This window comes from Canis lupus, chromosome 14 (assembly GCF_003254725.2).
Source record: "Canis lupus dingo isolate Sandy chromosome 14, ASM325472v2, whole genome shotgun sequence".
NCBI classification, from domain to species: domain Eukaryota; kingdom Metazoa; phylum Chordata; class Mammalia; order Carnivora; family Canidae; genus Canis; species Canis lupus.
The window spans coordinates 26,180,668-26,208,051 of NC_064256.1; the positions used below are offsets into that span (position 1 = coordinate 26,180,668).

Genomic DNA, 27,384 nt, shown 5'->3' on the forward strand with positions numbered 1-27,384 from the left:
AATTTCATGTATTGTTTATACTGGGTGCATGGCTTTTTTTGTGTGTATACATACACACATAGACTGTGAACATGTATGTTCATATGTTCTATGTCAAATTCTTGCCAATACTTTTATCAATTTCCAAGAATATAGTAGAGCCTTTCACTTGGCTGTGGATTTTTCCTTGTTTCCTTTGATTTAAATAAAGCATATTGTTAAATTTATATATGCTCAGGATTGTCCTGGGTGTACAAATAATGTGCTCCTAATTATCTCAGTCTTCTGTAGCTCATAAAACTGTGAAACATTTTTTACATTTTATATCTAATTTATGAAGGGTGAATTTTTCCTCCTATAAATTTTTACACTTCAGAATCAAACTTAATTCTCAGTCCTAAGATCTTAGCAAATTACTTATTGAACAGAAAATTTTATATCTTAGGCTTTTGTCTATCAACATAAAACTAAATTGAAAAGGTTTCGTGAATTGTGTAGCACTCACCATTACATGATTTTGTTTCTAACATTTGCTCTGGGCACAGATGCTGATTTTCTAGCTCTTGTATAATCACAGCTCTGGAACGGACCTGTATTCCACCAAAGCCTAGATCTTCACCATTCACACAGGTTAGCTGACACAGGCTCCAGGAAGACCAGCCCTTCAGATAACAGTCACCTGTAAAACACAGTTTTGTAGTTTATACCCATAAACAGTGGCCAGCCATATATTAATTTTATTTCTTAATCTCACTGGGAAATGTTTTTTGGTATGCTAGTCACACATGATATTTACAAGATTTAGATAAGTATTTAAATTTGCAAGTTCATATGTAGTTTATAAGCGCGCATTAATGTTATTTTTGGAATGGATGTTACTGGGTATAGACTATGGCTTGAAGGAGCTTGTTCCTTATCATTCACCTCCTCTTAAGAGACAACAAATTGATTAAAACCTACCACCATTCTTGTCATTATTGTAAAAGGATTTATTAAGTACTTGGTAGTATCAATGAAAATCTAAATATACATAAAGATTTGTCTGGTAGGTATTTATAATTTCAAAAGAACTTGAACTACAAGGCTGGGAAAACTGGCATTTATACTTTTTTTTCCCCTCTTTCTTGCCAGAGGTGTGAAGATGAGATAGCCAACTGAGCAACGGAAGTAGTGGCAATAATACTTGTAATTTTATCTGATCTACATCTTCAATCAACATCTTCTTTTTTCAATTATTTATTAAAAAATAATATACATGAAAAATTATCACATATTATAAATGTTGGGATTTTCACAATCTGATTATATAACCATGGAACCAATACCCAAATCAAGCAACAGGGCATTTTCAAGAGTTTTAGAAATGCTTCTTGTGTTATATATGGAATCATACAAGTTTTAAAAAATATTTCACTCATTTGTTTGCAAGATCCACGTTTTAATGTAGTTCCACTTTGATCATTCTTCCTGCTGTATTCTATTTCACTATATGAAGGTATCAAAATTTAGATATTCATTCTATAGGTGGGCATGTGGAGAGTTGTAAATGTTTTCTATTATGAATACTGCTGTTGTGAACATTTTAGTATGAGTCATTTAAATGTATATGTGCATTTCTACTAGGTGTATACCTAGGGGTGGAATTGCTGGTGTATCATGTGTTCAGCATCGTCAACCATTTTGAGAACAAGGAAGAGTTAATGAAATATATCTTTCCTATATACCCTTCCATTCTTCAGGACTGATTGGTGATACTGTTCAGAGGATACAGTAAATTATGATAGATACAAATCCATAGGGATTCTTATCATTTTAATTATTCTAGCCATACCACATACATAATTCATATTGCCTTATATTATGCTGGCTGTCTAATATTAGCACAAAGTTGCCTGGAGATCTGATTAATGAAAACATGTCTTGTGCTATAATTAAGAAATCTTGGTCAGACATGAATTACTGACTAACAGATATATGTATAATAATAAAATGAAGTGATTTCTGTAGACCTGTTTTATAGTATGTCGTTAATATTCAATGTCATCCTGAAGTGCAGAAAATTCTAGTAAATTTTAGAAGTGTTAAAAAGCTAGGAAGCATGTTTAAATACTTTTGGGTTACTCAGTTTTTAATTATGCAGGAGAAACTTAAAATTTTAAACAATCCTCTCAAGCTAAAGGTAATATAACTGTGCTTCAGTAATTGCAAGCTACATGGAGACAAAACACACCTTTTTTACTAGTAGGCTTTATCTCTGTGCTTATATCACTTGACATAGTGCATTTCACAACAGAACTCAATAAATAAATAGTTGTCTGTGAATTATATAATCCTTACTCCCAAAGAACCCAGTATCAGGCCTCAAAAATTTAATAACAGCAAATAAGAGTGAGGCATTAGCTTGTACTAAACATATTCTTATATGTTGACCATACAAACCATTGTAATAACAGACTATACTATGCCTGCAAAAAATAGGACAAGTGTATGAAATACGTGTTCCTATGTTAGTATTTTACTCTTTAAAGCCTAGTAGCTCCTATATTGCTAGCTTCCCAAACCCATTACTGGAGACAACTAGAGCAAGAGAGGAAGGGAGATGCATAGATGGTAATTCATGCAAGAAGAGCAGCTTCCTCCTGGATTTGTAATTATTTAATTAGAGTGGTGTGTTTGCCCAGTTTGATGGTCTTATGGGATCTTGCTTTCCTTTGGGTCATTTGGGACAGATTTCAATCTTGTATTTACTTATGTTACTTTAAGATTAAACTGTCTCTTCTGTTAGAAGTAAACTCAATTTGGATAGGGGATATTTGTCTCTCACTGTATCTCCAAAATTGAGCTCTGTGCCCAGCCCCCAATAACACTTGATAATAGTAGTCAAATGAATGGGTACTCGCGCTGCAGGAAGTATAATGAAAAGAAGTAGGATAAATTCTACAGGAAAGTCGACCCTAATGCCTGGTAAGGATGCCAGTGCTGCTCTGTGTTGTGGATATCACAATAGTCCTATTAATGGCTTTGGAAGAGATAGGCCTTCCAACTTTTAGCTTTGATCCCTTTTCACCAACTATGCAGCCATTTAGCACATTGAAGCTCAAAGGTTCAGTCCTTGGCTCTTCCCAGAACCTTTATCTGCTGCCACAGCCTCAACCTCCGTCTGTTGTGAAGCAAAATGATTTTATTCAATTGAATTGGGTGTAAGATCTGGATTGAAATCCGGCCAGTTTGGGGGATAGGAAGTGGAAGGGGGGGGGGAAACTGCTGGATCAGGAATAGGTTATTATTAGTGGGTATGGCAATATCTAAGAAGCAACACTTAGCCTAGGTCTAGAAAGTAAGATTTTTAGAAAGATAGTTCTTTATCTGAAGTAGATGAAACTATCTGTATATACAAGACTGTTATTACAACTGAATATGCAGTGAGGAATGCTCTTAAAGTCTAGCACTTAGTTCAAAGTATCAGGTTGTTTTATCTACTGCTCTACTTAATTTTATTCAGTTCATCTTGATAAACTATAGAAACTGCCAATATTATCACCTCAAATAATTTACTAACTAAGCAATGAGCAAATTGATGAAAATGAATGAGCAACCCATATGTTCAGCTTTTTATAGTGTTTAGAGAATCCCATCAAAATAAACTTTTGAAAATATGTTCTCCATCTTTAAAATTTTATAAAACTATCCAAATAAAAAAGGTATGATTTATTTTTGCCTCCAAACAATATTTGTCTGCCAAATCATTATTTTGGTGAGGATCTTGTTTGAAATAACACATTCTTTAAAGAGAATTGATATTTTTCTTATAGGCAAATTGGGAGAATAAAAACTTTCCCCTAAGGGTGAACTATAGGCAATTTACTTTTAGTCTTACTCTTTCCTGTTCTAATAATAAGCTGTTGCCCCTATCTTTCTCAAAGCCTTAGGCTCATGCTTGACATTGAACTTATTTTTACCTTCTATCTGTCCTAAAGTTCTCTGCATCGAGCCCAAATTCCTTTTTTTTTTAAAGATTTTATTTATTTATTTATTCATGAGAGAAAGAGAGAGAGAAGGCAGAGACACAGGCAGAGGGGGAAGAAGGCTCCATACAGGGACCCCAATGTAGGACTCGATCCCAGGACTCTAAGATCACGCCCCAGGCCAAAGGCAGGCACTAAACCGCTGAGTCACCCAGGGAGCCCCAAACCCAAATTCCTAAATATTAGCTTATCACTGTTTACCAGTTATTTCTAAACTATTTTATATACAGTATTTGCTTTCCACATTTTACTTCATGAACCCCTTGTGTCCAACTTTGAGTTGGAATAATTTCTTTCAATATTTTCTTCCCTAATATTTTTTCTCACTCTTGAATGATGTTGCTGGGGATAGCATTTTCAGTTCACGGCTATTTTCCACCACACTTTGCATATATTCCATTGTATTCCATTGTCTTTGGGCTTTCATTGTAACCAAGAAGAATTCTATCATAATTCTACTTGTCTTCTAGTTGCAGGTAATCTGCTTTTTTCTCATAATTCTTTACTACTTATTTCTCTACAGTTTATGTTTTAATACAATATATCTAGGTGTGGATTTGTTGTTGATTCTATTCAGGACCCAGAGTGAGCCTTCATTACAAGGACTTAAATATTTCTTTAGTCCTTATGTGCTTAGACCCTGCTTCTCTCTCTCTCGGAAATTCTAAATAGGTGCAAATTCTCTTTCATACTTTCCCACTCAAGCACAAGCCTATGGCCTTAACTGCCAACACCTGCAGGTGTTAAAACTCCAGGTAGGTGGGGATAAGCAGAGGCCACATGGGAGACCTAGATTTCACCCTTAGTTGGCAGCAACAAGGCAGTAGCCCCCTTTCATCGACACTATAGTGTCCAGTTATTGGCACAGACACTATTGAATGAGAAGACTTGCTGACATGCCTTTAACTTAGATTACAGATGCAACCCCTTCTCAACCCTCGTGCTAGTAAGAAATGACCAGACTATGAATTGTGTTTTGCTATTGTCACCTGGGCAAGGCTTGGTGCAGGTTTCCTCGAGAACCATTTTTTTATTACCATCTATTATGGGTTCAATGTCAGTACAGAATTCTTCATCCACCACTTTGTTGAAATCATCAGTTGACCCGTCACTCACTACACAAGAAATGTTCCTTGTTCTCGTCCCTTCGCCACACTGGGCATCCTGGAATGCAGGAAGAAATAACTAATTAGGAAAAGAAAAATAATTGATTAGTGAGCTCATCACTTACAGTTATCTCTGCACCACTGATTTTGATTTATGAGCAGTTAAAGAAGCATTTGTAACCCTAGGGAAGAAGTCCTAGAGGACAGTGGCTATAAAGTATACAGTGAACAATTTATTTGTTTTCTAGCCAAAGACAGGCAAATAAATTTTCATTAAAATGAATCAGTCTCCAAATGATTTTGAAAACACAGGACAGGGACTGCTTGTTATCAAAACTAATTAAACAGTTACAAAATAGCAAGGCACCTAAAATCTTGAGGAGGAAACATGCTGTCAGCTCTGAAACATATTTCTGCAAACAAGTCCCTGCAGATAGTGAACACACATTTCTACACAACTTCTTGAGATTTGATTACCTGCACTTGGCATAGAGACCACTGGCCATATTGCCACTGATAACAGGGCTTCACTGGGCAAGGCTTGGACTGTTCCATCAGGGCAGGGCATGGCCGTCCATCACCTTGAAAGGGCTGGGTCACTGTGCGTCTTCGGATCATTTTCCCTTTAAGAGATACAAAGTGATGCAACTGTAGTGATTTATTTGTGCAAGCATCTATCTTGAGGGAAGGCATCACAGACCTTTTTGCTGAGGGGATCTGAGGAATGGGTAAGGCTCAGATGTTTTGAAAAGAAAGAACACTGATTCAACCTTTCTGAAGATTATGTGGTAAGACTTAAAGCAAGAGAGATTTTATTTTCTGTTCCTTGACTATCAGTCTAATATTAACTCAGGTACAAACAAACCTGTGAGGCCACATGTTTGAGAACATTCTGACCAAGGAGACCAGTCGGAAAGCTGGCAGTTGACGGGACATTCTACCATGCAGGATGTGTTCATCTGCCAGGTCTTCTCCAGGCCAAGCTGAAAGGAGAGAGGTAGATTTGTTCATTACTGACCTGGAAGCACGACACAGGGTGGCATTAGGAAGGGGAAAGGAAGGCAAAAAGCAAGATGCAGAGTAGAATAAAAAGGACAAATAGGAAGTGGTTCAACCCAGGAGAGAGGGAACAAATGGCACAGGATGAATGGAAGAGCCCATTTACTCAATGTAGTTGAACTTTTTCAATAAGGAATAAAAAAAAAGTAATTTTAGTCTCCAAATTGGTTGAATTTCCCTAAGCAAGGAGCAAATAGACGTAAGCATGATTACGTTCTAGAAGTTAAGAGCCAAAAATATCACCAATATATAGTTTTAGGATTGTATCTTTGGGATATTATTTATTTTTGTTTTTTTAAGATTTTATTTGAAAGTGAGAGAGAGTGTGCATGAGTGGGGCGGAGGGCAGAGGGAGAGGGAGAAACAGACTCCCCACTGAGCAGGGAGCCCAGCTGAACTCCATCCCAGGACCCTGAGATCATGACCTGAGCAGAAGGCAGATGCTTAACCGGCTGAGCCACCCAGGCACCCCTATTATTTATTTTTACATGTGCATGATGTTAAACTGAAAAGCAAAAGGTTTGAAGGACAAATCACCACTCAAAAACTAATATTATAATGTACTGAAATAATATAAAATATTAGTTGTCAGGTATGTTATCTTTTTCAAAAGGAAGTATGGGTCACTAGAATTTTTTGATTACAAATATTTTATATACATTTATTTTATACAAAGATTTTCTTTTCTTAAACTGATCTCAGCAGCTGTTTATAATTCACTGGTTTTGGTTAGCCTCTCATCAGATAGTAATACTGTGACATTTAATTGGCATTGAGTTGTTTACTTAATCCTTCTACCTTTAAAATATGAGATTTCAAATTTATCACAAACAGTTAAAAAGTCCAAGGTACAGAGTAACAGGAAAATAGAAATATTTAAGAGCATTGTTAGAAAAGTACAATTTGGGGGGGCAGGAATAATCCTTGGGAATTTTCAAGATCTTTTTAAAAATTTCCATATGAAAAAGAAGTTTATATTGTCTAATGGACATAGTAAAAGATGGCAAAAGAAAATTTTTCTGAAATCTTATGTTGTGATTCAAGTATAACTCTTGTTTCTAAGTTATCCACTGAGAGAGGATCAGGTCAATGACTATATGCTACATACCTCTGCAGGTATTCCCATTATATTCTCCGCCAGAAATAAATGACAAAGTTGAGTATTTGATATAAAAATATTTACCGTATCACTTAATTGAAGTCTTATAAAGTCACTTAAAGTCATGGGAGGTTGCAGAAGGGAGTCTTAAGGTGGTTATAGGCTAAAAATGATGTGTAAAATTTAAGGTAGACAATAGTTTGGTGAAGAGAGGGTTTGAGTCACAGAATTAAGCTACTACTGATTTATTTCACTACAGAATTGAGGGATGTCTTTGTCTAGATCTTCTGGGAATCTAGTAGTGAGACATTTTAACCCTCTACTATTTTTTTCTTACATTTTTGTGTCCTTTTTCCCTCTGTCTCATGCTCTCTCATCTAAACATATGTGTCTAAGTAAATGAAAAAGAAATCTCTTCGGGGATCAAAGAACAGGAAAGGAGAAACCAATTACTAGGTATTGGGTAAATAAAGAAAAACATCAAAGAAAAAAATGCTATATAAATGCTAGATGGGTTTAACCCTAATTGTCCTCTTTGTTGGGTAGGAATGGCATTTTCCTTTTTGGCTGTTAGGGACGCAGCAAGAGTTAGCTACTGCTGTTGCGCTGAATGCAGGGTTTGCACATGTATTAGTAGGTAGGCAATCGATCCATTATTAAAAAAGATAGCCAGCTTTTCTCAGGGCTATGATTTAATACTACTGCATCCATGGGGATGGATAAAGTGGGATATGAGTTGTTTATTCCAATTCCTGCAGAGAAAGCACTATTCTCCTTAAAGACCGTGTTTACTAGAGTATTATGATTTGAAACCTTAATTGTCACCACAGTATTCAAACATTATGATATTAATGCATAAGAGTAAATTTATCTAGGCTTATGGATAATTGAAATATCTTAGGGTTTTATTCACATTTCATTTAAGAAATAAAGGACTCTATTTATACCTCTATCCTATAGTCATGTTTTTAAATTGGTTTTGTATGATTTGGGTTTAGCTTTCACAAAGCTCTCAGCTGTTCCTTGTATATTTCATTCTGATCCAGGAAGACATTTATATGTACATTTGCAAACAAGGCAATATATTAGTCAACTAGGAGTAGATCAAAGCTCTCCAGCCAATCTAGGACTATAATAATGTTCATTAATGCTAATGTTATTTTTATAATGGTTACATTACTTTGATGTTATTAGTTTCCAGACAAAATTAATTCAGGTATAAAATTTATAATTAAAGTATGAATCCGCTAAATTATAAGATGGTAGTGAGTGGAATTTATTAAGTAAACAACTTGTTTTCAGCACACTCGGGTGCTCCATTCCCATGGACAGATATAACGAAGTTGTTAGAGCCACATGATAACGATATGAAAAGGACTAAGATATTTCCATCTCGAGTTTTCTCAGGGATTGGAACAATTTACCATCAGTTTATATAAGCTCCAGCATGTTTAGATAGAAGTTATGGTCATCATGTCTACTGGACCCTTATGAGGCCATAAGCTTCTCCCTATGTGTTCAAGATCTAATGAGGCTTCTTCTTATCTTAGTTCATGTTTAACCCAGTGGGGCTGAGATGCAGGAGAAGTTAAAACCTGGCAGGAATGTGAATACCCTTTTAGTACTGAAGTCAGACAAAATAATTGCAATGTGAAGTGTAGATTCATGAACACTAAGAGAAGCCAACAACTATGTTTCCTCACATTTCATAAGGTCATACCTAGAAATGATCACATGACTTTTATAAGTTGGAGAATTAATAGTCACAATTTTCTCTCAAAGAGAATGATTCTTGCCTCAAAGATACAATGGCAGACTTCATTCCTTTGTTTGAATTTCAAGCTGTCTCTTATCCAGACCTGAATACTTAGACTCTCACAGCTGGATATTAGATCCTAATATCAAAATCTGCTACCAAACCACATGCGATCAATGTTTAGCAACAGAGAGAATAAATGATGGCTCTTGGCAGGTGTCCCAGGCAACACAAAATTCACATGGAATTACAAAAGATGATGAGTAGTCTGATTAAGATTTATTGCCTTTATTCACCTTGATTACTTATTGTTCCCCAAGCATTTCTTTCAAAATAGGCTAATTAGCATACCTTTAGGCTCTGAGCAGAACAAAATACAGGAAATTATGTGTAGAAATCAGTAGTTGGACAGTGTTTCTTTTCAAGAGGGTGCTTAGCAGCCTCTGAGTAGTACAGAAAAACATCTGCTGGCAATGAGCTGCATTGAGCACAGGTCACTTGGCTCAGCATGAATTGAAATTATTAGGGAAGAATTTACTTGCAGAGATATAACACAGTATCCCCTCACCTCTTCACAATATTTCAGGTCAACCGACTTGCCATCGCTTCGAACACAATCCAACATCCTTGTTTTAATGCCGTTTCCACAAACTGCCTTCTCACTCAGCTGACACGTACTCCAGTCTGAAAGGAAGGGAGCCCATCAGAACAGAAGGCTACGTATGAAACAGATTTCAAATGAAACTCTGATGACCTGAATCCCATATTTAATTCACAACTGCTTTCTAAGCCCCACAATCAATCATCCCACATGCAGAGCATATGGGTCCTGGCTTTGAACATATCAAGAGTCAAATGGAATTGCTGGGGTTGCACATAACTACAGGGATTATTCTTGAAGGCAGATGTCTACTTGATAATCTTGACAGCTAGCTGTTTGGTGATACTGCGGAACTGACTTTGGCCTGCATCAAATGTCACTTAAAAACTTTCTTTCCTAATAAAAGTAGAAATTTAAATTTTAACATTTTTAATTTAGCAAAACAATCATAATTTTAACGGGTGGCACTTTAACCATGTAGTTATATTCAGATAAAACACTATTTCACTTACTGTCCATACTTAGAATGTTTTAAAATATACACTTATTTCAAAATCACTTTGGCCATATCTATTTAATTCTTTTATTTCATGTCTTTTGCAAAATAATTCATTCATCTTTCTTTCCAGAGTAGCTTAGCTTAGCATGTCCCAGAGAACTGTGACTTCTTTGTATCATCAAAAGAAATTGAAGAGAAAAACCTAAGGAAACAAAAAGCCAATCTGACTGCTGTGTGTTATTGTACAAGGCCTGGAGTTCACTTCAGTGTGAGAATTACTTGGGAAAAACTTCACAAGCAGCTTCAATGTTTCCCACATCATATAAACTAACACACCCTCTTCTTTCCTAGAGAATGTGCCTTGATGGTATGGGGATGAGGGTTATGGAAAAAATGGTTTATAATGTCTTTTTTTCTGAAAAAAAAAACACAAAAACAATACTCATCTTTTTTTCATCTGTACCTTTGATAATACAGAAATGTCTGTATCTTCTTCCTACATTTTTTTGTAGGTTAAGATTGCTGACATTTTCACATCAGACTAATCATGCTTAGAATTATTGTCCCAGTATGTTATAGCTATTAAACATCTTCTAGAGAAGATGTTTATCTTTCAATAAACCTGATACTTCTGGGAAAGATATATCTTTTACTTGCACCTTCCCAAAGTGGGAGGATGTCTTATATAGGATCACTTAGACTATTCACACTCTACCTCACACTCTACCTTAAGCACTCAGTATTTGTGTGATATTTTCATTCTCCATATCTTGATGTTTATTAAAAATAGATAAATATCTCTGTCTTTAAATAAAGAGTGATCTCTGGGAAAGTAAGCAGCATGTCCAAAAGGGACATAGATGGAGATGAACAATACTTACAGGAATGCTACTGAGCTGAAAGACATGGGATTTGGCCTTTAGCTTGGTGATTGATGAGATGACTATGCACATACCTGTTACATTATAATCATAGTGGAAGCAGTTTTTGTTTAGGTTACAGGGTTCCTTCTCAACAGCATTAGGGCAGGCTCTTCCTTCATCTGCAGGTTGTCTGATGGGATCAGCTGACCTTTGCCGGAAACTGCTTTGACTGCAAGGCTGACAAAGAATAATACAACTCCTCAGAAAGGTGAATACCTAGCCATACAAGAACTAGTATATTAGGGAGAGCACTGGAGCAGGAGTAAGAGTGTCTAGGCCACTGACTAACTTGAAGGGTCTCATACACCTCAGTTTCCTCATCTATAAAATCATCGTGTCAGATGAGTTTCTGACGTCCCATCTAGCCATAAGATGCTTAAGAGTCTGTGTGTCAAATGCTAATAGATATATCATATCACATATATGCAAACACATACATATGATCATATTAATTATTGCAGATCACTAATATAGAATTAATAATCAATAAATTGCATACAGTTTCTGTACCTGAACAACTATTTTAAGGGGGAACATATTAGCTGTTGTAGACCACAAACACAGAAATGACAACCTATCTACCCATCATCTACCTATATATCTATCTAGTTTCTTGGACCTGGAAAACCATCTTAAGATTGACTTTCAATAACTAGCTTTTAGTGATCTTGGTTTTCCTAATGGGCACATATTCAGCAGTTAAAAAAGACTAGCTTGCCTTTCTGCTACTGGCAGAGTCTCGTTCTGCAACCATCTGGTTTCTAAGAACAGGAACTCAGATCTGATGCTATAGAATTAGAGTAGAAAATCATTTGCGTGCCCTTGTGATACAGTTGATTCTTTGTTGCTATTTAACCTGTATCCAAGTCAACCAGCAGCCCTGTTTTGCTACTGCTCTATCAGTTGGCTGCTAATTAACACCTTTAATAATGTTAACGCGGAGATAGAAAATTCATTTCACCTTGAAAACATGCATCATAAATTCTTTGAGACTGTCTTATATTGTATTTTAGCAAATTAATTCCACATTAGATGTATTCTTCTTGTACATTTGATGCCATTTTGAATTGTGCCGCTGTACAACGGTGCCTGGGCCAAACCAAATATCCTAAATTCTCAGCCACTTCTGTTTTAAATGACTCTTCCCAGGGTCCCGTGGAAGAACCCCTATGGGCTGTTGAAATCTAGAAGCTTTGTGTTATTTGAAACTCTCAGCTGGTTTTCCAGACCCACAGAGACACAGAGTCAGTCTGTGGAAAGAGATTCACTGACACACAGCTTTCTTCCTTCAAGTCCCTTTTTTTTTTGCCAGAATCTTTGGTGTTTTAGTGTCAATACTCCTGCTGCAGTACACCCACTGTGTGAAAGATTATTCCTACAATTTAAATAAAATGGATTGGGCAAAAAGCAAGGGATGAAAATAACTCGACACCATTAAAGTACCTTTACTGGAGCTTCATTCTTTTTCCCTTTACCTGGAGGGGATCATTATCACCAGTGCAGTTTTTAACATCCTATGTACTTATACGCCAATTTGAAGGCATTTTCTGTAGGTCTAGGAGGATGGTGGAGAAGTGTGAAGTTGGCAAGTGGTTGAGCTGTTCCAGTGTGAGTCAAAACACTGCTGACTTTAAATGGCACAGTCACATGGAATGAGGTAGCGAAGAAAACACTCTCGCCTTGGTAACTAATTTAGTAATTATTATTTTTTAATAGCTCTAAAGCTTTAGTGGTAAAGAATTAAGTAAACACTATTGATAAATGGTTAATCATCTCACCAAAGTGCAGCGGGTCCATGGACTCCATTCAGATATCACACAATCCTCAGGGCATGGTAATTTGCACTCTCTAGAGCCCAGGGGCATCTCTTCTGGATCGCAGAGGTAATCTTCTACATGGTCAGAAGGGCCATCTGCTGTGTTCTGCATGCATCTAAAAAAAACCATACCTATTCAGGAATGAAGGTTCCTGAAGGAACCAGGACAATTAGAACGATGGCCAACCCATAGGATAGGATGGCTCTAAAACATTGTTATGGGGTTGTGAGGTGGGAATGTTTGCATTTAATAAAATTCTCCAAACATGAAGACATAAAAGGATCTCTGCCTCCTATAAATACTGGCAGAGCTTCAGCATGATATAAAATGGACGATTGCTTGTATCATCATAATCTTTTAAAATTATAGCCACTGTATGGATTATAGTATGTCTTCCTCTGAAGGAAGAAGGTCTTTAAAAAATAAAAAGATTATTTATTTATTTTTCATGAGAAACACACAGAGAGAGGCAGAGACATAGGCAGAGGGAGAAGCAGGCTCCCTGCAGGAAGCCGACGTGGGACTCAATCTTGGGACTCTGAGATCACGCCCCAAGCCAAAGGTAGAGGCTCAACTGCTGAGGCACCCAGGTGTCCCAAAGAGGGCCTTTTATACTCGTGTATGATGCAGCAACTAATGAGGAATGGTCCACAGAGATTCACTGAGGGGCTTATTTTTGGAAATGGCAGATTCCATAGAGAAGGTAGATTCATAGATGATGGAAGATGAGGCACACTGAACTTTCCTAGAGGTTTCATGAAATATTTTCTAAAGTAATTGATGGAATTTATCAAGTTGTTTTGTCACTAAAAAGTAATATTAGCCTCCTATATGCTGATAACTTTAAAAGAAAGGCAGAAGCGAAAATACAATTATAGTAATAATAATAGCACAAATTCTCTAAATATGGTTGTTTGAATCTTTCATATATCTTGGCTTTTTTTTTTTTTTTTTTGCTTTTTTTGTTTTGTTTTGTTTTTTATCTTGGCCTTTTTTAATTGGTAGTTTTCTTCTTAACAGAACAGATTCAACCACCTTATATGTTTCTTTTGTAAGCAGTCATGGAAGTCTCGCTTACTTATCTCTTGGGGATCTAATTAACATGGTTAGTACCAGACTTCACTCTTAGCATAATTAATAATCTCTCAAGGCACTTTTCTAGTGGAAGGGAAAAACTTTATCCCTCATCTATAACTCAGAGAAGGTCAACCAAAGTAATGGGTTTGGGAAGAGAATGCATTGCTAGAGCTAAAAGCAGGCTTGAGTTCTTAAGCCTCTCAAACCCATTGCCATGTTTTAAACTCTAGGTTAAATTACATTATCAGTTAAACCTGGAATCTCACCGTTCCCAAGGATTTACAATCAGTGGGGACTTTGCATCTTTATAAATCTCCTCTGCAGAAATACCTTTCTATACAGTGCTGCCCAATTTAAGAGAAATGTTGTTTTCCTATGGGATACATTTAATGACTGGAAAACTGTGCTGTTGCTCATGTCTTAATTGGGTTTGTAGTCTGAAAAAAAATACTTCTACGAAAACCCACCTCTGCACTTTTTGGTGTGGATGGATAAAAATAGGAAAGAGAGACCACAAAAATATGCAAAGGTAGGTATTTATTTGATTTCATTGCTAAAGAAAAAAATATAAATTTCTTTGGGAGACTTTCAGCTTCCCAGGAAAAAGTTCTCTCTTCAGTGGCATTTAGAAAATATTCTGTTGACGGCAACTTTGAGAGGATGTGGAGCAGCTTTGGGATGACATGGAACAAAATTTAATGCTCAAAAGATAAGTTTGTCACTTACAAGAAAAGATTGTATTCATGCTAGTCATTGACACAGGGTACAAGGATTAACTTGCAAAATTACCTATTGATCCAGAGTTAAAGACAGATGTTCAATACTCTATTAAGTAGTTATGTACATAAAACTACATTTTCACAGGCTTTTCTCCTTTAATTTTTTATTACATAGCTAATTCATTCAGCTTAGGAAAATCAGAAGAAACAAACAAAAACAAAAAATCACTCAGAGAAAACCACTCTTTAAAGACTATTCTATTTAAGCATATATTTCATTTCATAAAATAGAGCAAATTTTATCTACTATTTGTACCATTTAAAAAAACAATAATATGAACATCTTTTCCTGTCACCAACTATTTTCCTAAGATATAATTCTTTTTTTAAGAATGATTTACTTGGGCAGCCCGGGTGGCTCAGCAGTTTAGTGCCGCCTTCTGCCCAGGGCAGGCGTAATCCTGGAGACCCGGGATTGAGTCCCACGTCTGGCTCCCTGCATAGAGTCTGCTTCTCCCTCTGCCTGTGTCTGCCTCTCTCTCTCTCTCTCTCTCTCTCTAATAGATAAATAAAATCTTTAAAAAATGATTTACTTATTTGAGGGGGGAGGGATAGAGGGAAGAGACAACTCAAGCCAACTCTTCTCCTTGCTCAGCAACTCAGGGGCTTAATCTCATGAGCCTGAAATCAGGACAGGAGCCCAAACCAGGAGTCAGGTGCCTAACCAACTGTGCAACCCAGGTGCCCCAACAAAGGTATTATTTTTAATGACTATATTTGAATGTCATCACTTCAATATGCCACGATTGTTAAAAATGTCCTTATTGTTGATATTCAAATTATTTATGTTTTATTTACTTTATTTGGTATTAGTTTTTAAAATCACTCTAGAATACAGAATCAAGATTCACATCAGGTTTTCAGCACAAAGGAAAGCACTAAAGCACTTTAAGTTCATTTGGTTTCCTCCAAATTCTTGGCCTTTCTCCTTTCCACAGGACAAGGAATTATGCTGTGAGAAAAATTGAACTGTATTAGAAATACATAGTTCAGAACCAAGCTGGAGGCAAAGAGCAGGGCCTGAGGCCCGTCATAGGTATGACAGTAAAGGGGTACATTGTCTGCAGAGAATTTAAAAGCAACAATAAAGATAATCAAATCCCTTGCTCTTTATTACCTGTTTTTTATTATCACCATGTGCTAGAAATTCTAAAAAAAAAAAAAAAAATGTCTGTGAAAAATATCCCTTCCCACCAGGAAAAATCACTTCTGCCACCAGCCTTTGATATGTCATATCATCCTAAAAGAAAAAGAATGACACTGGATAAATTGGTACTTGCTCTCTTATAGACTCTTCTATCCTGAAATGTCACATAATGCTTGCATATAAGCAAGACATTTTGACCTTAATTAGCAGAGGATAAGGTTAGAGAGGTTTACTACTCAATCAGTAACAAATAGAAACATTATTACATGATCAGAGATCACAATCAATACTGACCTTCCCTTTTCTCTATTGACATTAAAGATGTTTACTGAGAAAATGAATAGATCTCAAAAGTTACTTTGCTTAAGATGTATTTGGAAATGTTGAGAGTATTATTTATAAAGCAAAAAAAAAAGCATGTACACAGATCATTGAAGAGAAAATTGAAAGAAACAGTATTATAATTTTTCTTACTAATGAAAAACCCAACTTGATCAAAATATTTTTATAAGGAAAATATTTTTAAATTTGGAGGAGAAATTTTGAATTTGCAAGGGAATGGTGGAAAATGGAATCTCTGTCTTTTCCCTATGTTTCCCTATCAACTTGTTACCTTCTAATTGCTCATCTACCTTTATTAAGTTCCTCAGAAAAATAGCTTAAGAGTTCAGAGGGCTTGTGAAAAAAGAAACATTATTTTTATTGGAAGCAAATTATACAGTGTGCCAAAGTTTTACGATATAAATGTTAATTCACTCAACTTTTCTATTGGGAAACATAAATCTTAAATTCATGAAAAGTTAGGTCATGAGTAGCAGTGGGCTTGTCCACTAGATGAGTGGTCAAATTCTGTATGTTTTTACACTTGTCTTTACTGTGTATCACTCGGCAGGGTTAGAAGAAACTGGTATAAAGAGTGACAACTCTGTCACTTTACTAGATGAGTGTTCTTGGTAAATTACTCAGTACTTCTGAATCTACTCCACAAAGTAGAGATAATAAAACTCATAGACTTGTTTTGTAGGGTTCCAGAGCCCTTAAGAGTCATATGCAGATACTGGAGGGAAAATGTAATGAATATCAAAATTGTATTAGGTGTTAGGAAATTTCTATAAATATGACAAGGTCTCTGGAGAAAATTATAGAGTTTAATAAAAACAACAGATGGTAAATGGATCTTTTCAAAACAATGAGGGGGAAGTGGGGTACTGTACAGCAACACCACTCAACAGAACTTTCTGTGATGATGGAAATGCTCTATAGTTCTGCTGTCTGACAGCATAGCTATTAGCCTCCTCAGCTATTGAGCACTTTAAATATGTCCAGCGTGGCTGAGGAAACATATTTTCAATTTAATTTAATTTAATTTTAACCAGTTTAAACTTAAAGTGAAATAGCCCCCACGTGGCTGGTGGTTGCCTCCTAGGTGGCATGGTCATAGAACAAATGAGCAGCACTTAGTATTAGGAAGGCTTCCTGGAGGAGGTGGGAATATTCAAAAGTTAGCCATTTGGATGACACAAAGGAGCAAGGGTTTATCACAGATTATCACTAAAAAGCAGACAGAAATCTTTTTGGCTTTTAAGAACAAAGTTTTTGGGGTTGGAAAAATTTGCATTCATTCAGCTTGCATTCACGATGAGTATCCTTCTCTTCAGGAGGACCTTCAAGTGAGGCTTCCTGTCAGGAGGCCCAGTGTGACAACTTGCTGCTTGAAGCAGATGCCCTTAGAATATTCCATGAACACAGATTCCCTGGAAATAAAACTAAAGAGAGTTTAATGCAGGAGACCAGGGAGGAGTGAGAGCCCCACGCTGGCCTACATGAGGCTGGGAGGTGGTAGTGTGTTCTGTTTCTGCACAATGAGGCTCACTCTTACCTCACTTTTCGGGTTTGCACACCCTCTCCACAGTTATCTCGCATGTTGACAAAGGTCACTTTGCAGATGCTCCATGGCTCTGTGACCCATATGTACTGGTTGCAGTCGCTGTGGCAAGGGACAACCTCATACACCTGAAACACACACAGTTTTCTGGGATTTCTCCTCAGGGAACCCGCTGAGAGTGGGCAGGAGCACGGAACATCACAACAAACATTGTATTCTTGTTGCACTATTTTCACTCCTCTCCTTTATTGTTCATTATTCTAAGATGGGAATATAGAAACTCTCTTGAGAGTTCTAGAAATAAAAGGCTAGCTGTGTTGTATTCCCTTGATCCTATATTACATGACAGTGGTACATCTGACCCAATGGAGCACACGGGACATATTGGGTACGTTCCTGTACTGATCCTCACCACGCAGTGCTGATTTCATGGGCCATCTGTCTTGTTCACGGTGTTGTGTGTCTTCAATACTTAGGCCAGAGTGCTCATATGTTAGGCCTTCTATAGAGATTTGTTGGATAGATGAATGAATAAACGAATTAATGAATTAAATGAGCATATAAAAGTAACTGTTTTCAAAGAAACATATCTTGGCCTGTTTTCCAAGTGAATGTATAGAGCAATAAGAATTTGTATATTTTTTGCATTCCATATGTAAAACTAAATTAGATGATAACAAGAAACAAAACCATTTAAAAAGTAACCTTCAATCATTTAGGGCTTGGAAGCAAGGTCTGAAATCGGCCTCATATTACACAGCTACAGCTCAAAGCAGGGAGCGTCACATGACACAAAACAAACTGTCTGTGCTTTGGTGACCATAAAGGCTGAAAGTCTCACATTTAGACTGGTATGTTTGGTTTCAGGATTTTAGAACAATGAACCAATTACTCTTTTTCTCAATGAGAAGAATGACTAAATCGAGGGAATAAAATAAACCGTAATCCACTGCAACACAGCTGAGTCAACCATTAAAGAAAAATGTCTTTTAAAATAATTTCAAAATCTAGGGTAATTCAACTCTATTTCCTATTTCACACAACACACACACACTAGTGTATGTATATTTTACGTAACTAATTCCAGAAACTATAGATATAAATAGCCCTTTGGTGCTATTCTTTTGTGCAAATTTTAGTGAATGAATAAAGCTGAGCTATTGCAAGTAAGAATAAAGAATATACAGTGCTGGAATAGGAATCCATCATTGTTATACAGGGTCACCTTCACATGGGGTACTGTATTAAAATAGGACTAAATACTACCGAGTAAAACATGACCCTACAATTTGTGAGGAAGGGAAACATTGAAGGAGAAATACATTTCTCCTAATCTTTTGATGGCGCTCATGTGAATCTCCTCCACTGGACTGAATACCAACCAGTTCAGAGCGACTTCCTGCCACCGACCCTCAGCCCACCTGTGCCTTTCCCTTTCCCTCTGAGAAGCATGACAGCATTAACAAGAGGTGTCACTGCCTTGTCAGGGCTGGTGAAGTGAAGCTTGTTCCCCCCACCCCGGAACCTCAGCCCTGATAATAAAGTGAGAAAACACAGGTGGCATGCTGGGCCAGGGGGACGGTGGATGGGGGGCGGGGGGGAGGAACAGCTGCAGAACAAAAATTTTATAGAAAATATGATATTTTCTCCCTGTAAAAGATAAAAGACAATAGCAGGAAATGAAATACATTTTCTGGAGTCGGGAGAAAAAAGGAAAACAAGTAGTAGCCTACCAGGAACCAGGGGGTGTAGGAATTCTTACCTGTGCCTGGGGTGGCATTCAGCAGGATTGAAGAAAAGGGAGAGGAAAAAGATAAGGAAAAAGTGTCAGTATGCTGAATGAAAACATTCATATTCTACATTTAAAATATCATTTCATCCACATATAAAAGTCTATTTTTCTTTTTTTGGGGGGGTAAATTATTAGAATATCTTTATTAAGCCTTGGGAGAGAAAAAGCAACTCCTTATTATTGTTTAAAGTTGAAATACATAAATGAGTATTGCAAACTTCATGGTCAAGGAAAAGATTAGATGGGCAGGATGAAGAAATCTTAAGACACTGAGTAGTCCTCAAAATACATACCATATGTATGTATGACTGATGAATGATGGGGGGACTGATGAATGATGGCAACTACTCTGTGATGCAAATTGTGAGTGAAATCTATCCATAGACTGCTTGATTAATCTATTGATTTTAATCAATCCATCCATCTACATTTCTTGGGAAATGAGAATTTGCTTCCTCAGTTAGAAAATGGTACCTCAAAACCATTTTCAAGTCAATGGACCTCTGATTTTTTTATTGAGGAATGTATAATTGTAGTAAAAAATCCATGTGATTTGCAATTTTCAAAGTTAACACAAACCTTTGCATATTCTTTACTTTCCTAATATTTTGGTGATAAAATCCTAGGAATTTCTATTTTTAAATGTAGAACATTTGTACTCAGATAGTAGGAATCTATTACTTCTCATTTTAGCTTTAATTTTTAGTTGTTAATGCCTTGATATGTCACCAGTAAGCTGATTAACAAGTACCTGAATGTCTCCATCAAACTCTGTATTCAATTTTATCAGAGCTGGAGAGTGACAGAAAAATGGCTTAGGTAGAAGACTTTTCATAGCAAAGAAAACTTGGCAGAAGGTCCTGAACCTTTGAAAATTCACTAGTAAAAACAATGCTGAGGCAAACACAGCTCATTTTAATTGAGAGGTTGACTGGCTGTACACACACACACACACACACACACACACCCTGAACATTTCTGTAGAATTTCTCTTTATTAGGGCAATGGATGAGAATTTATTACAATTCAAATTTACCAATGGAACTTTAAAATTTCAAAACTTGTAGAAAAATATTTACATTTTAAACCTTGCATTTCAGTTATTTTGTTTCTTTCGGGTTATGTTAACCGAAATTTCTTGTTTGCAAGTATTCACTCTGGCAGGAAAACTCATTCACCAGTAGATGGCAGCAGTGTAGTGTACTAGTCACCAATGGCTGACCTTAAGGGCATATTCAGCAACTTCACTCGGGGGGGAAAAAAATCAAGATTTTTTTCAGAGAAGTACTTCCTATGGCATTTAATTCTCCACTTTCTTTGTCCTTAATTTCTTTATTCAAAATGTATTTTGATTTTCTCTAGACTGTCCCTTTATTTTACTTTATTATTTTTGAAGATCTAATTGGCTTTCTCATGAGATTCACAAATTGGATAGCCTTCCATTTAGCAGGTAGAGGGGAACATCCTACAGTTTATCTTTATTATCATTAACAATTTAAGTTAATTTGGGAAGTAAAGTATGTGTACTGGTAGGCAGTGTGTTTGGAGATTAAAGTGAGTTTATGTATGCCTGAAACTTATCTACATATTTAAGGTTGGTTTATATATATATGACTTGGTTCATTTGATTGTAACAATATAAATACATATCTTAACATCTACAAATACAATATTAAATTTATTCTTTGTTAGTTCACATATAGGTCAATCATGATAATAATTGTCTATATTTTATATTACATTTAAATTAGTCATAATTCCCTCTATTAGTCTTTTCATTTTATATCTCCAATAGGGCACAAGTAACGACTATTAACTGCAGCTAATAAAGTGAGGATACAAAAATAAAATAAAGTTCCAAATAAAATTCAAAAGGTCAAAGACTAAATTGGTATATAGTGTTGGTACACTGACTTTGAGGTCATCTTTATTTTTCTTTTTTCTTAACTTATTTTATATCAAGCAAATTTAAATGAACATTCAATATATATTTCCTAGTTTTATTTTTTTAGAGAGGGGGAGAGTGTGAAGGGGCAGAGGGAGAGGGAGAGAGAGAATCTTAAGCAGGCTCCACACTCAGCGTGGAGCCCAACGAGGGGCTCCATGTTACTACCTACCCTGAGATCATGACCTAAGTTGAAATTAAGAGTTGGACACTCAACCAACTGAGCCATCCAGGAAGTACCCCTCCACCTTTATTATTTCAAGAAGGAAAGATAGAGGGATGGGAGAGGGAGGGAGAGAGTGAGAGTGTGTGTGAGAGAGAGAGAGATTTCCTAGTTTCAGACCCAAATCCAAATGCTTTCTTTCATTTTAATTTAAGTAGTTGGTAATTGAGATATCTTTTCTGAGAGTCTAGGGGAACTATAATAATGAGACAATCTTGCTCTTAGCACACAGCTAGATACAATTTTATGACATTATTTTAAAGGTAGGTGTCATTTTAATTTCCACTTAATTATATTCATATGCATGTACATGCAAGGTACTAAATCTCCTAATGCAAAGATAATATATCTGATTTGGGATTTTAACAACATACCTCTATTTACTCAGGCATTCTAAGGATTCAATGGGTTAAATGTCTTACTCAGGGTTATTATTTATTCTCCATTTTGGAGAAAAAAATAGATCACGTGAATCTAAATAATACGTTAATTAAAATCAGTGGTAGAGAATACCTGGTTGACATGGTCCAGCTTGGGGCAAGGCCTCCCTCCATTATATGGTTTCTCACGCAACCATTTAGACCGAACCTTCACACCACTTCCACAGGACTTACTGCAGCGAGACCAGTTGGACCACTCACTGAGCTTGCAATCGGAAGGACAAGGGATGATGCAGGCCTCTTCAATGTAACCTGCATGGAAAAAAAATCAGATGAGAGCCATCTTCTCCACATGTCACTTGCCCACTACCACCCACCATTCTAGCTCACTTAGAAGGTCCAAGTTTGACTTGACAGCAACATGCAAATGCAAAGATGTCTGCATTGTTAGAGACTGAAATTCTGCAGGAAAATGACACATACATACAGCGACTCTGTTAAAATAACAGCTGAGCAGCTGCCATATGATCTGCTTAGGAGTCATGCTCACCATATTTCAGCATTTCTGACTTTCTGACAGCTCGTGTTTAATTGACAATAACCTGTCTGCTGCTATATCGTTCTCATGCTGTCAGAATGATACATTAAAAAAATTATAACAGTTTTCTGTAAAATTCTGTCTGTTAATGTCACACAAGTCCAAGTGTTTGAGTCCATGCAAACTTCTTCCTCAAGAAGAAAGACAGACCCTCTCAATCAACATCCAAAAGGAACCATTTAACTTAGCACCTTATGTTTCCCCTTCTTTGCAAATCAGATCTGGAGAAGAAAAATGAAGGATGTTAAATAAATAATGTCTCATAATTTTTAGTGCTGTCAATTTAAAAAACAATTTCACATCTTATATTCATTTGATTCTCTTGAAAATCTTATAAATGTATTGGATACGTATTGATATACTATTGGACAGATAGGAAAACAAATGCAGAAAGATAATTGACAAGTGGAGGATCACACAGTAAAAGATGGGGTCTAGTTCAGCACTCATTTCATCAAATCACACAGCCAATTAACTTAACAGTCTACAGATGTGATTTGAGAAATGGGTGCATTTTCCTGGAACAGTCCCTTATTACCAAGTTGGCATTTCAAACATCAATTTATCACTTGTATATACTCTCCAGGCAAATACGTGGAAAAGCTAAATTTCCTACGGTCAAGAGTCAAAAGCATAGTTGTTCTGTGTAATACTCTGATATGCAGAGGGTTTGTTCTTATACCATTTTACATCAGCCATCAAGGATTCAATTTTGAAAATGATAATATAGACAACTTGTACTAGGGGACTCTAGGTAGATTACAATTTTGTTATTGAAATATAATTTATATACGATAAAAATCAGCTCATGACTCAGTTTTTAATATATTCACCAAGTCGTACAACCATCACCATTATCTAATTTTAGAACATTTCCATTGCCACATAAAGAAACCCTCTAGCCATTAGCAGAGGGTTATCAGTTAGCAGAGGGTTATCATTTTCTCCTCCCCCATTACCTGGCAACCACTCATCCACTTTCTGTCCCTGAGAATGCACCTATTCTGGACATTTCCTAAAATGAAATCAAACATTATGTGGCTTTTCTCAATTGGCTTATTTTACTTAGTATAATGTTTTCAGGATTCATCTTTGTGAGGGTTCAAGCATGTGTTAGTACTTCATTCCTTTTTATGACTGAATAGTGTTCCATTGAATGGACAGATCATATTTTGTTTATCCACTCATTAGTGTATGGGTATTTTAGTTTCCCTATTTTGTATATTATGAATAATGCTGCTGTGAACATTTGTGTATAGGTTTCTGTGTGGACATGCTTTTAATTTTCATGGGCATATATCTAGGAGTGGAATTGCTGGGTCATATGATAACTATATTTAACTTTTTGAGGAAGTGCCAAACTGTTTTCCAAAGCACATCACTTTACACCACCATTAGCAAGGTATAACTGTCCTAATTTCTACATTTGTCAAAACATGTCTTTTTTATTTTAGTATTCTTTGAAGAACAAAAGTTGTAACTGTCAATGAGCCCAATTTACCTATTTTTTTTTTCTTTGGGAGCTTGGGCTCTGATGTCACATCTAGGAAACCATTACCCAATCTGAGGTAATTCAGATTTGCACCTATGTTTTCTTCTAGGGATTTTACAGTTTTAACTCTCACATTCAGGTATGTGATTCACTTAATATTTGTATATGGTAAAAGTTGTAAGGGGGTCCAACTTCATTCATTTGTATGTGATTATCAAGTTATACCAGGCCCATTTGTTGAAAATACTATTTTTTATACATTGAATTATTTTGCTGAAAATCAGTTGACCACAAATGTAAAAGTTAATATCTGGATTCTAAATGTCATTCCATTGATCGTTATGCCAATACCACACCATCTTGAGTACTGTAACTTTGTAGTAAGGTTTGAAGTCAGGATGCGTGAGTCCTACTTTGTTCTTATTTTTCAAGATAATTTTAGCTTTTTTGGGTCCCTTGCATTTCCATATGCAAAATCTAAGGTAATTTTAGAATCAGCTTGTCAATTTTCACTCAGAATGGCAGCTAGGATTTTGATAGGAATTGTGTTGAAGAGCTCGATCAATTTGCCACCTTAACAATTCAGATACATGGGAATACTTTCCATTTATTTAGGTCTGTAATTTCTTTCAATGTAGTTTTGTGGATACATCTTGAACTTCTTTTGTTAAATTTATTCCTAAGGATTTCATTCTTTTTATTGTAGGCAGATTCATAAGAGAATCAGCAAACACTGATTTATTTTATTATTGTGAAACAAGACCACCTAAAAACCAATATGACAAATTTAACCTATAAGCTTGTGACCAAAATATTCTGTTAAGAAGTGTTAAAAAGCTAGCCAGTTATTACACAATATTTCCTAGCCTTGCCTTTTCATCAATTACCTAGAACACATGCTAAAAGTACAGGTTTCCAGCAACCCCAAACATCATGATACAGTTCACTTGGGATAGGGTCTCACTTTTGGAAATTTAATATATTGTGTTTATTCAGCAGTCCCTCTTTCTTTATTGAAATTATTTTTTCAAGGTAATTTTGGATTCACATATAATTGTAAGAAATAATGGAGAGGTCCACTGTCTACTTACCCCAGTTTCTTACAATAGTCAACTACAGTATAATTTCAATCAAGATACTGAGATTGATATAATCTACTGAGTTTATTCAGGTTTCACCAGTCAAACATGTACTCATTTATGCATGGATAAGTGTGTAAAACAGAAATTAGGGAATGCTGTCATAAGACACAGGCAGAACCAGTAGAATCTGGATGAGAAGTAGATTTATAGCTTATCTTTATATATATTATCTCCTGTGTTTCTGCCAAAGATACACATCAGCTGTTTTAGTCTCCATACACAAAAGTGCATCTTTTGTGCAATTTCATAAGTATGAAGTTCATTGAATACACACATGAACACAGAGCCCTCTTTTGTTCCCCCTTCCAATCACTATCCCTTCCCATATGTGCAACCACTATCCTGATTTCTCACAATGCAGAACTGTTGTACTTTTAAAAAACTTCATGTAAATGGAATCATACAGTGTTTACTCATGTGTGCAAGCTTTCGTTCATTCTAAAATGTGGTGTGAGATTCATCCATATTGTTGCATGCTGTTGAAGACCATTCTAATTAACATATAGAATTCTGTGGTATAAATATATTATGGCTTATTTTTTCATCCTTATTTGTTTATGATGAATTGTGTATATTTTCCAATGCGGAGCTATTGCTAACAATATTGCTATGAACATTCTAGAATATGCCTTTTGGTGAACATATGTATGCACTTTTGCTGGGAGTATTCCTAGGAGTAAATTTGATGCATCAGAAGATATGCATATTATATTATCTAATTCTAAGTAAAGTATATAAAAAGTTGGTTTTTAAAAGACTTTATTTATTTATTTGAGAGAGTGAGAGCACAAGTAAGGATGAGGAGCAGAGGGAGAAGGAGAGACAGACTCCACACCGAACATGGAGCCTGATATGGCACTCGATCTTACTACCCTAAGATCACGACCTGAACCGAAATTGAGAGTCAGATGCTTCACCAACTGAGCCACTCAAGTAACCCTGTTGTTTTTATTAAAGATAGGATTGCAAATTTGGCATGAAGAGCAGGATGCAATGAAAGAATTTTTAGAAGTGTATAAAATAGTCTCAGGTAACCAAGAGGGCAGAGGTGGGTCTTTGTCAGTCGTGGAACACTGAAGATAGAAAAGAGATGTCCATGCTAAGTTTTGAATGTACTTCTGGCATTTAGAAGGCTTCTGGGCTATTGATAATGATGTAGAGAAAAGTTCAAAGGACTGAGGTACCTTATGGCAGTGTTTACCAAAATTTTGAAAAGCATAACTTCTTCAAATACACGGTAGAGTCTACTTACATCTTATACTTTGACTTTATTATGGTTTGAGGTGGGAAAACAAGCCCATCTCACTATTTTGAGCTGAAACAAATTTCAAATCCCATTTTCTTTTCATACAGTAGTTTAGAAAATGAATTTATCTAAACCAGTAGGATACTTAAAAATGTAACCCTTGAAAAGGTCAGTAATAATTCATTTTGTATTTCAAAGTAATAGTTTATGAAACTGAATCAAGCTGTAGAAATGTCTAAAGTCAACGGCATTTCAAATCAATGGCATTCTGTGGCCAAACTACTTAATGCTTGCAAAAAAGTATATATATTTTAAACATCCCAATTATTTCCAAATGTCATCAATAGCTTTGGCAAAGGACACTAGTATTTCAGAGGTAATTATTTTACTATTTTATTTTTTAAGGTTTTTATTTAAATTCCAGTTCATTAACATACAGTGTAATTCAAGTGTACGATATAGTGATTCAACACTTCCATACATCACCCAGTACTCATCACAACTAGTGTACTCCTTGAGCCCAATCACCTATTTAACCAGTCCCCCCACAAACCTCTCCTCTGGTAGAACAAACCATCAGTTTGTTCTCTATAGTTAAAGGTCTGTTTCTTGGTTTGCTTCTCTCTCTCTTTCTCTCTTTTATCCCATCATTCATTTGTTTCATTTCTTAAATTCTAAATGTGATTGAAATCATATGACATTTGTCTTTCTCTGCCTGACTTATTTCATTTAGCATAATCCTCTCTAGCTCCATCCAGGCCTTTGCAAGATCTCATTTCTTTTTCATAGCTGAGTAATATACCCGTGCGTGCAT

The 27,384-nt window shown here is 36.0% G+C and overlaps 1 protein-coding gene across 1 annotated transcript in view; it reads right to left on the reverse strand.

Annotated features, from left to right (window-relative positions):
• The window catches only part of THSD7A (thrombospondin type 1 domain containing 7A), a 428,255-nt gene that overhangs the window by 18,571 nt on the left and 382,300 nt on the right, over window positions 1-27,384 (reverse strand). The window contains exons 14-23 of the mRNA XM_025471202.3: window positions 22,226-22,404; window positions 19,515-19,520; window positions 17,747-17,880; window positions 12,826-12,979; window positions 11,080-11,224; window positions 9,593-9,708; window positions 5,976-6,093; window positions 5,588-5,733; window positions 4,994-5,168; window positions 485-658 (exon numbers count right to left, since the gene is read on the reverse strand). Of these exons, the coding sequence (XP_025326987.3) occupies window positions 485-658; window positions 4,994-5,168; window positions 5,588-5,733; window positions 5,976-6,093; window positions 9,593-9,708; window positions 11,080-11,224; window positions 12,826-12,979; window positions 17,747-17,880; window positions 19,515-19,520; window positions 22,226-22,404 (1,347 nt within the window). The remainder of the gene's footprint in view (window positions 1-484; window positions 659-4,993; window positions 5,169-5,587; window positions 5,734-5,975; window positions 6,094-9,592; window positions 9,709-11,079; window positions 11,225-12,825; window positions 12,980-17,746; window positions 17,881-19,514; window positions 19,521-22,225; window positions 22,405-27,384) is intronic.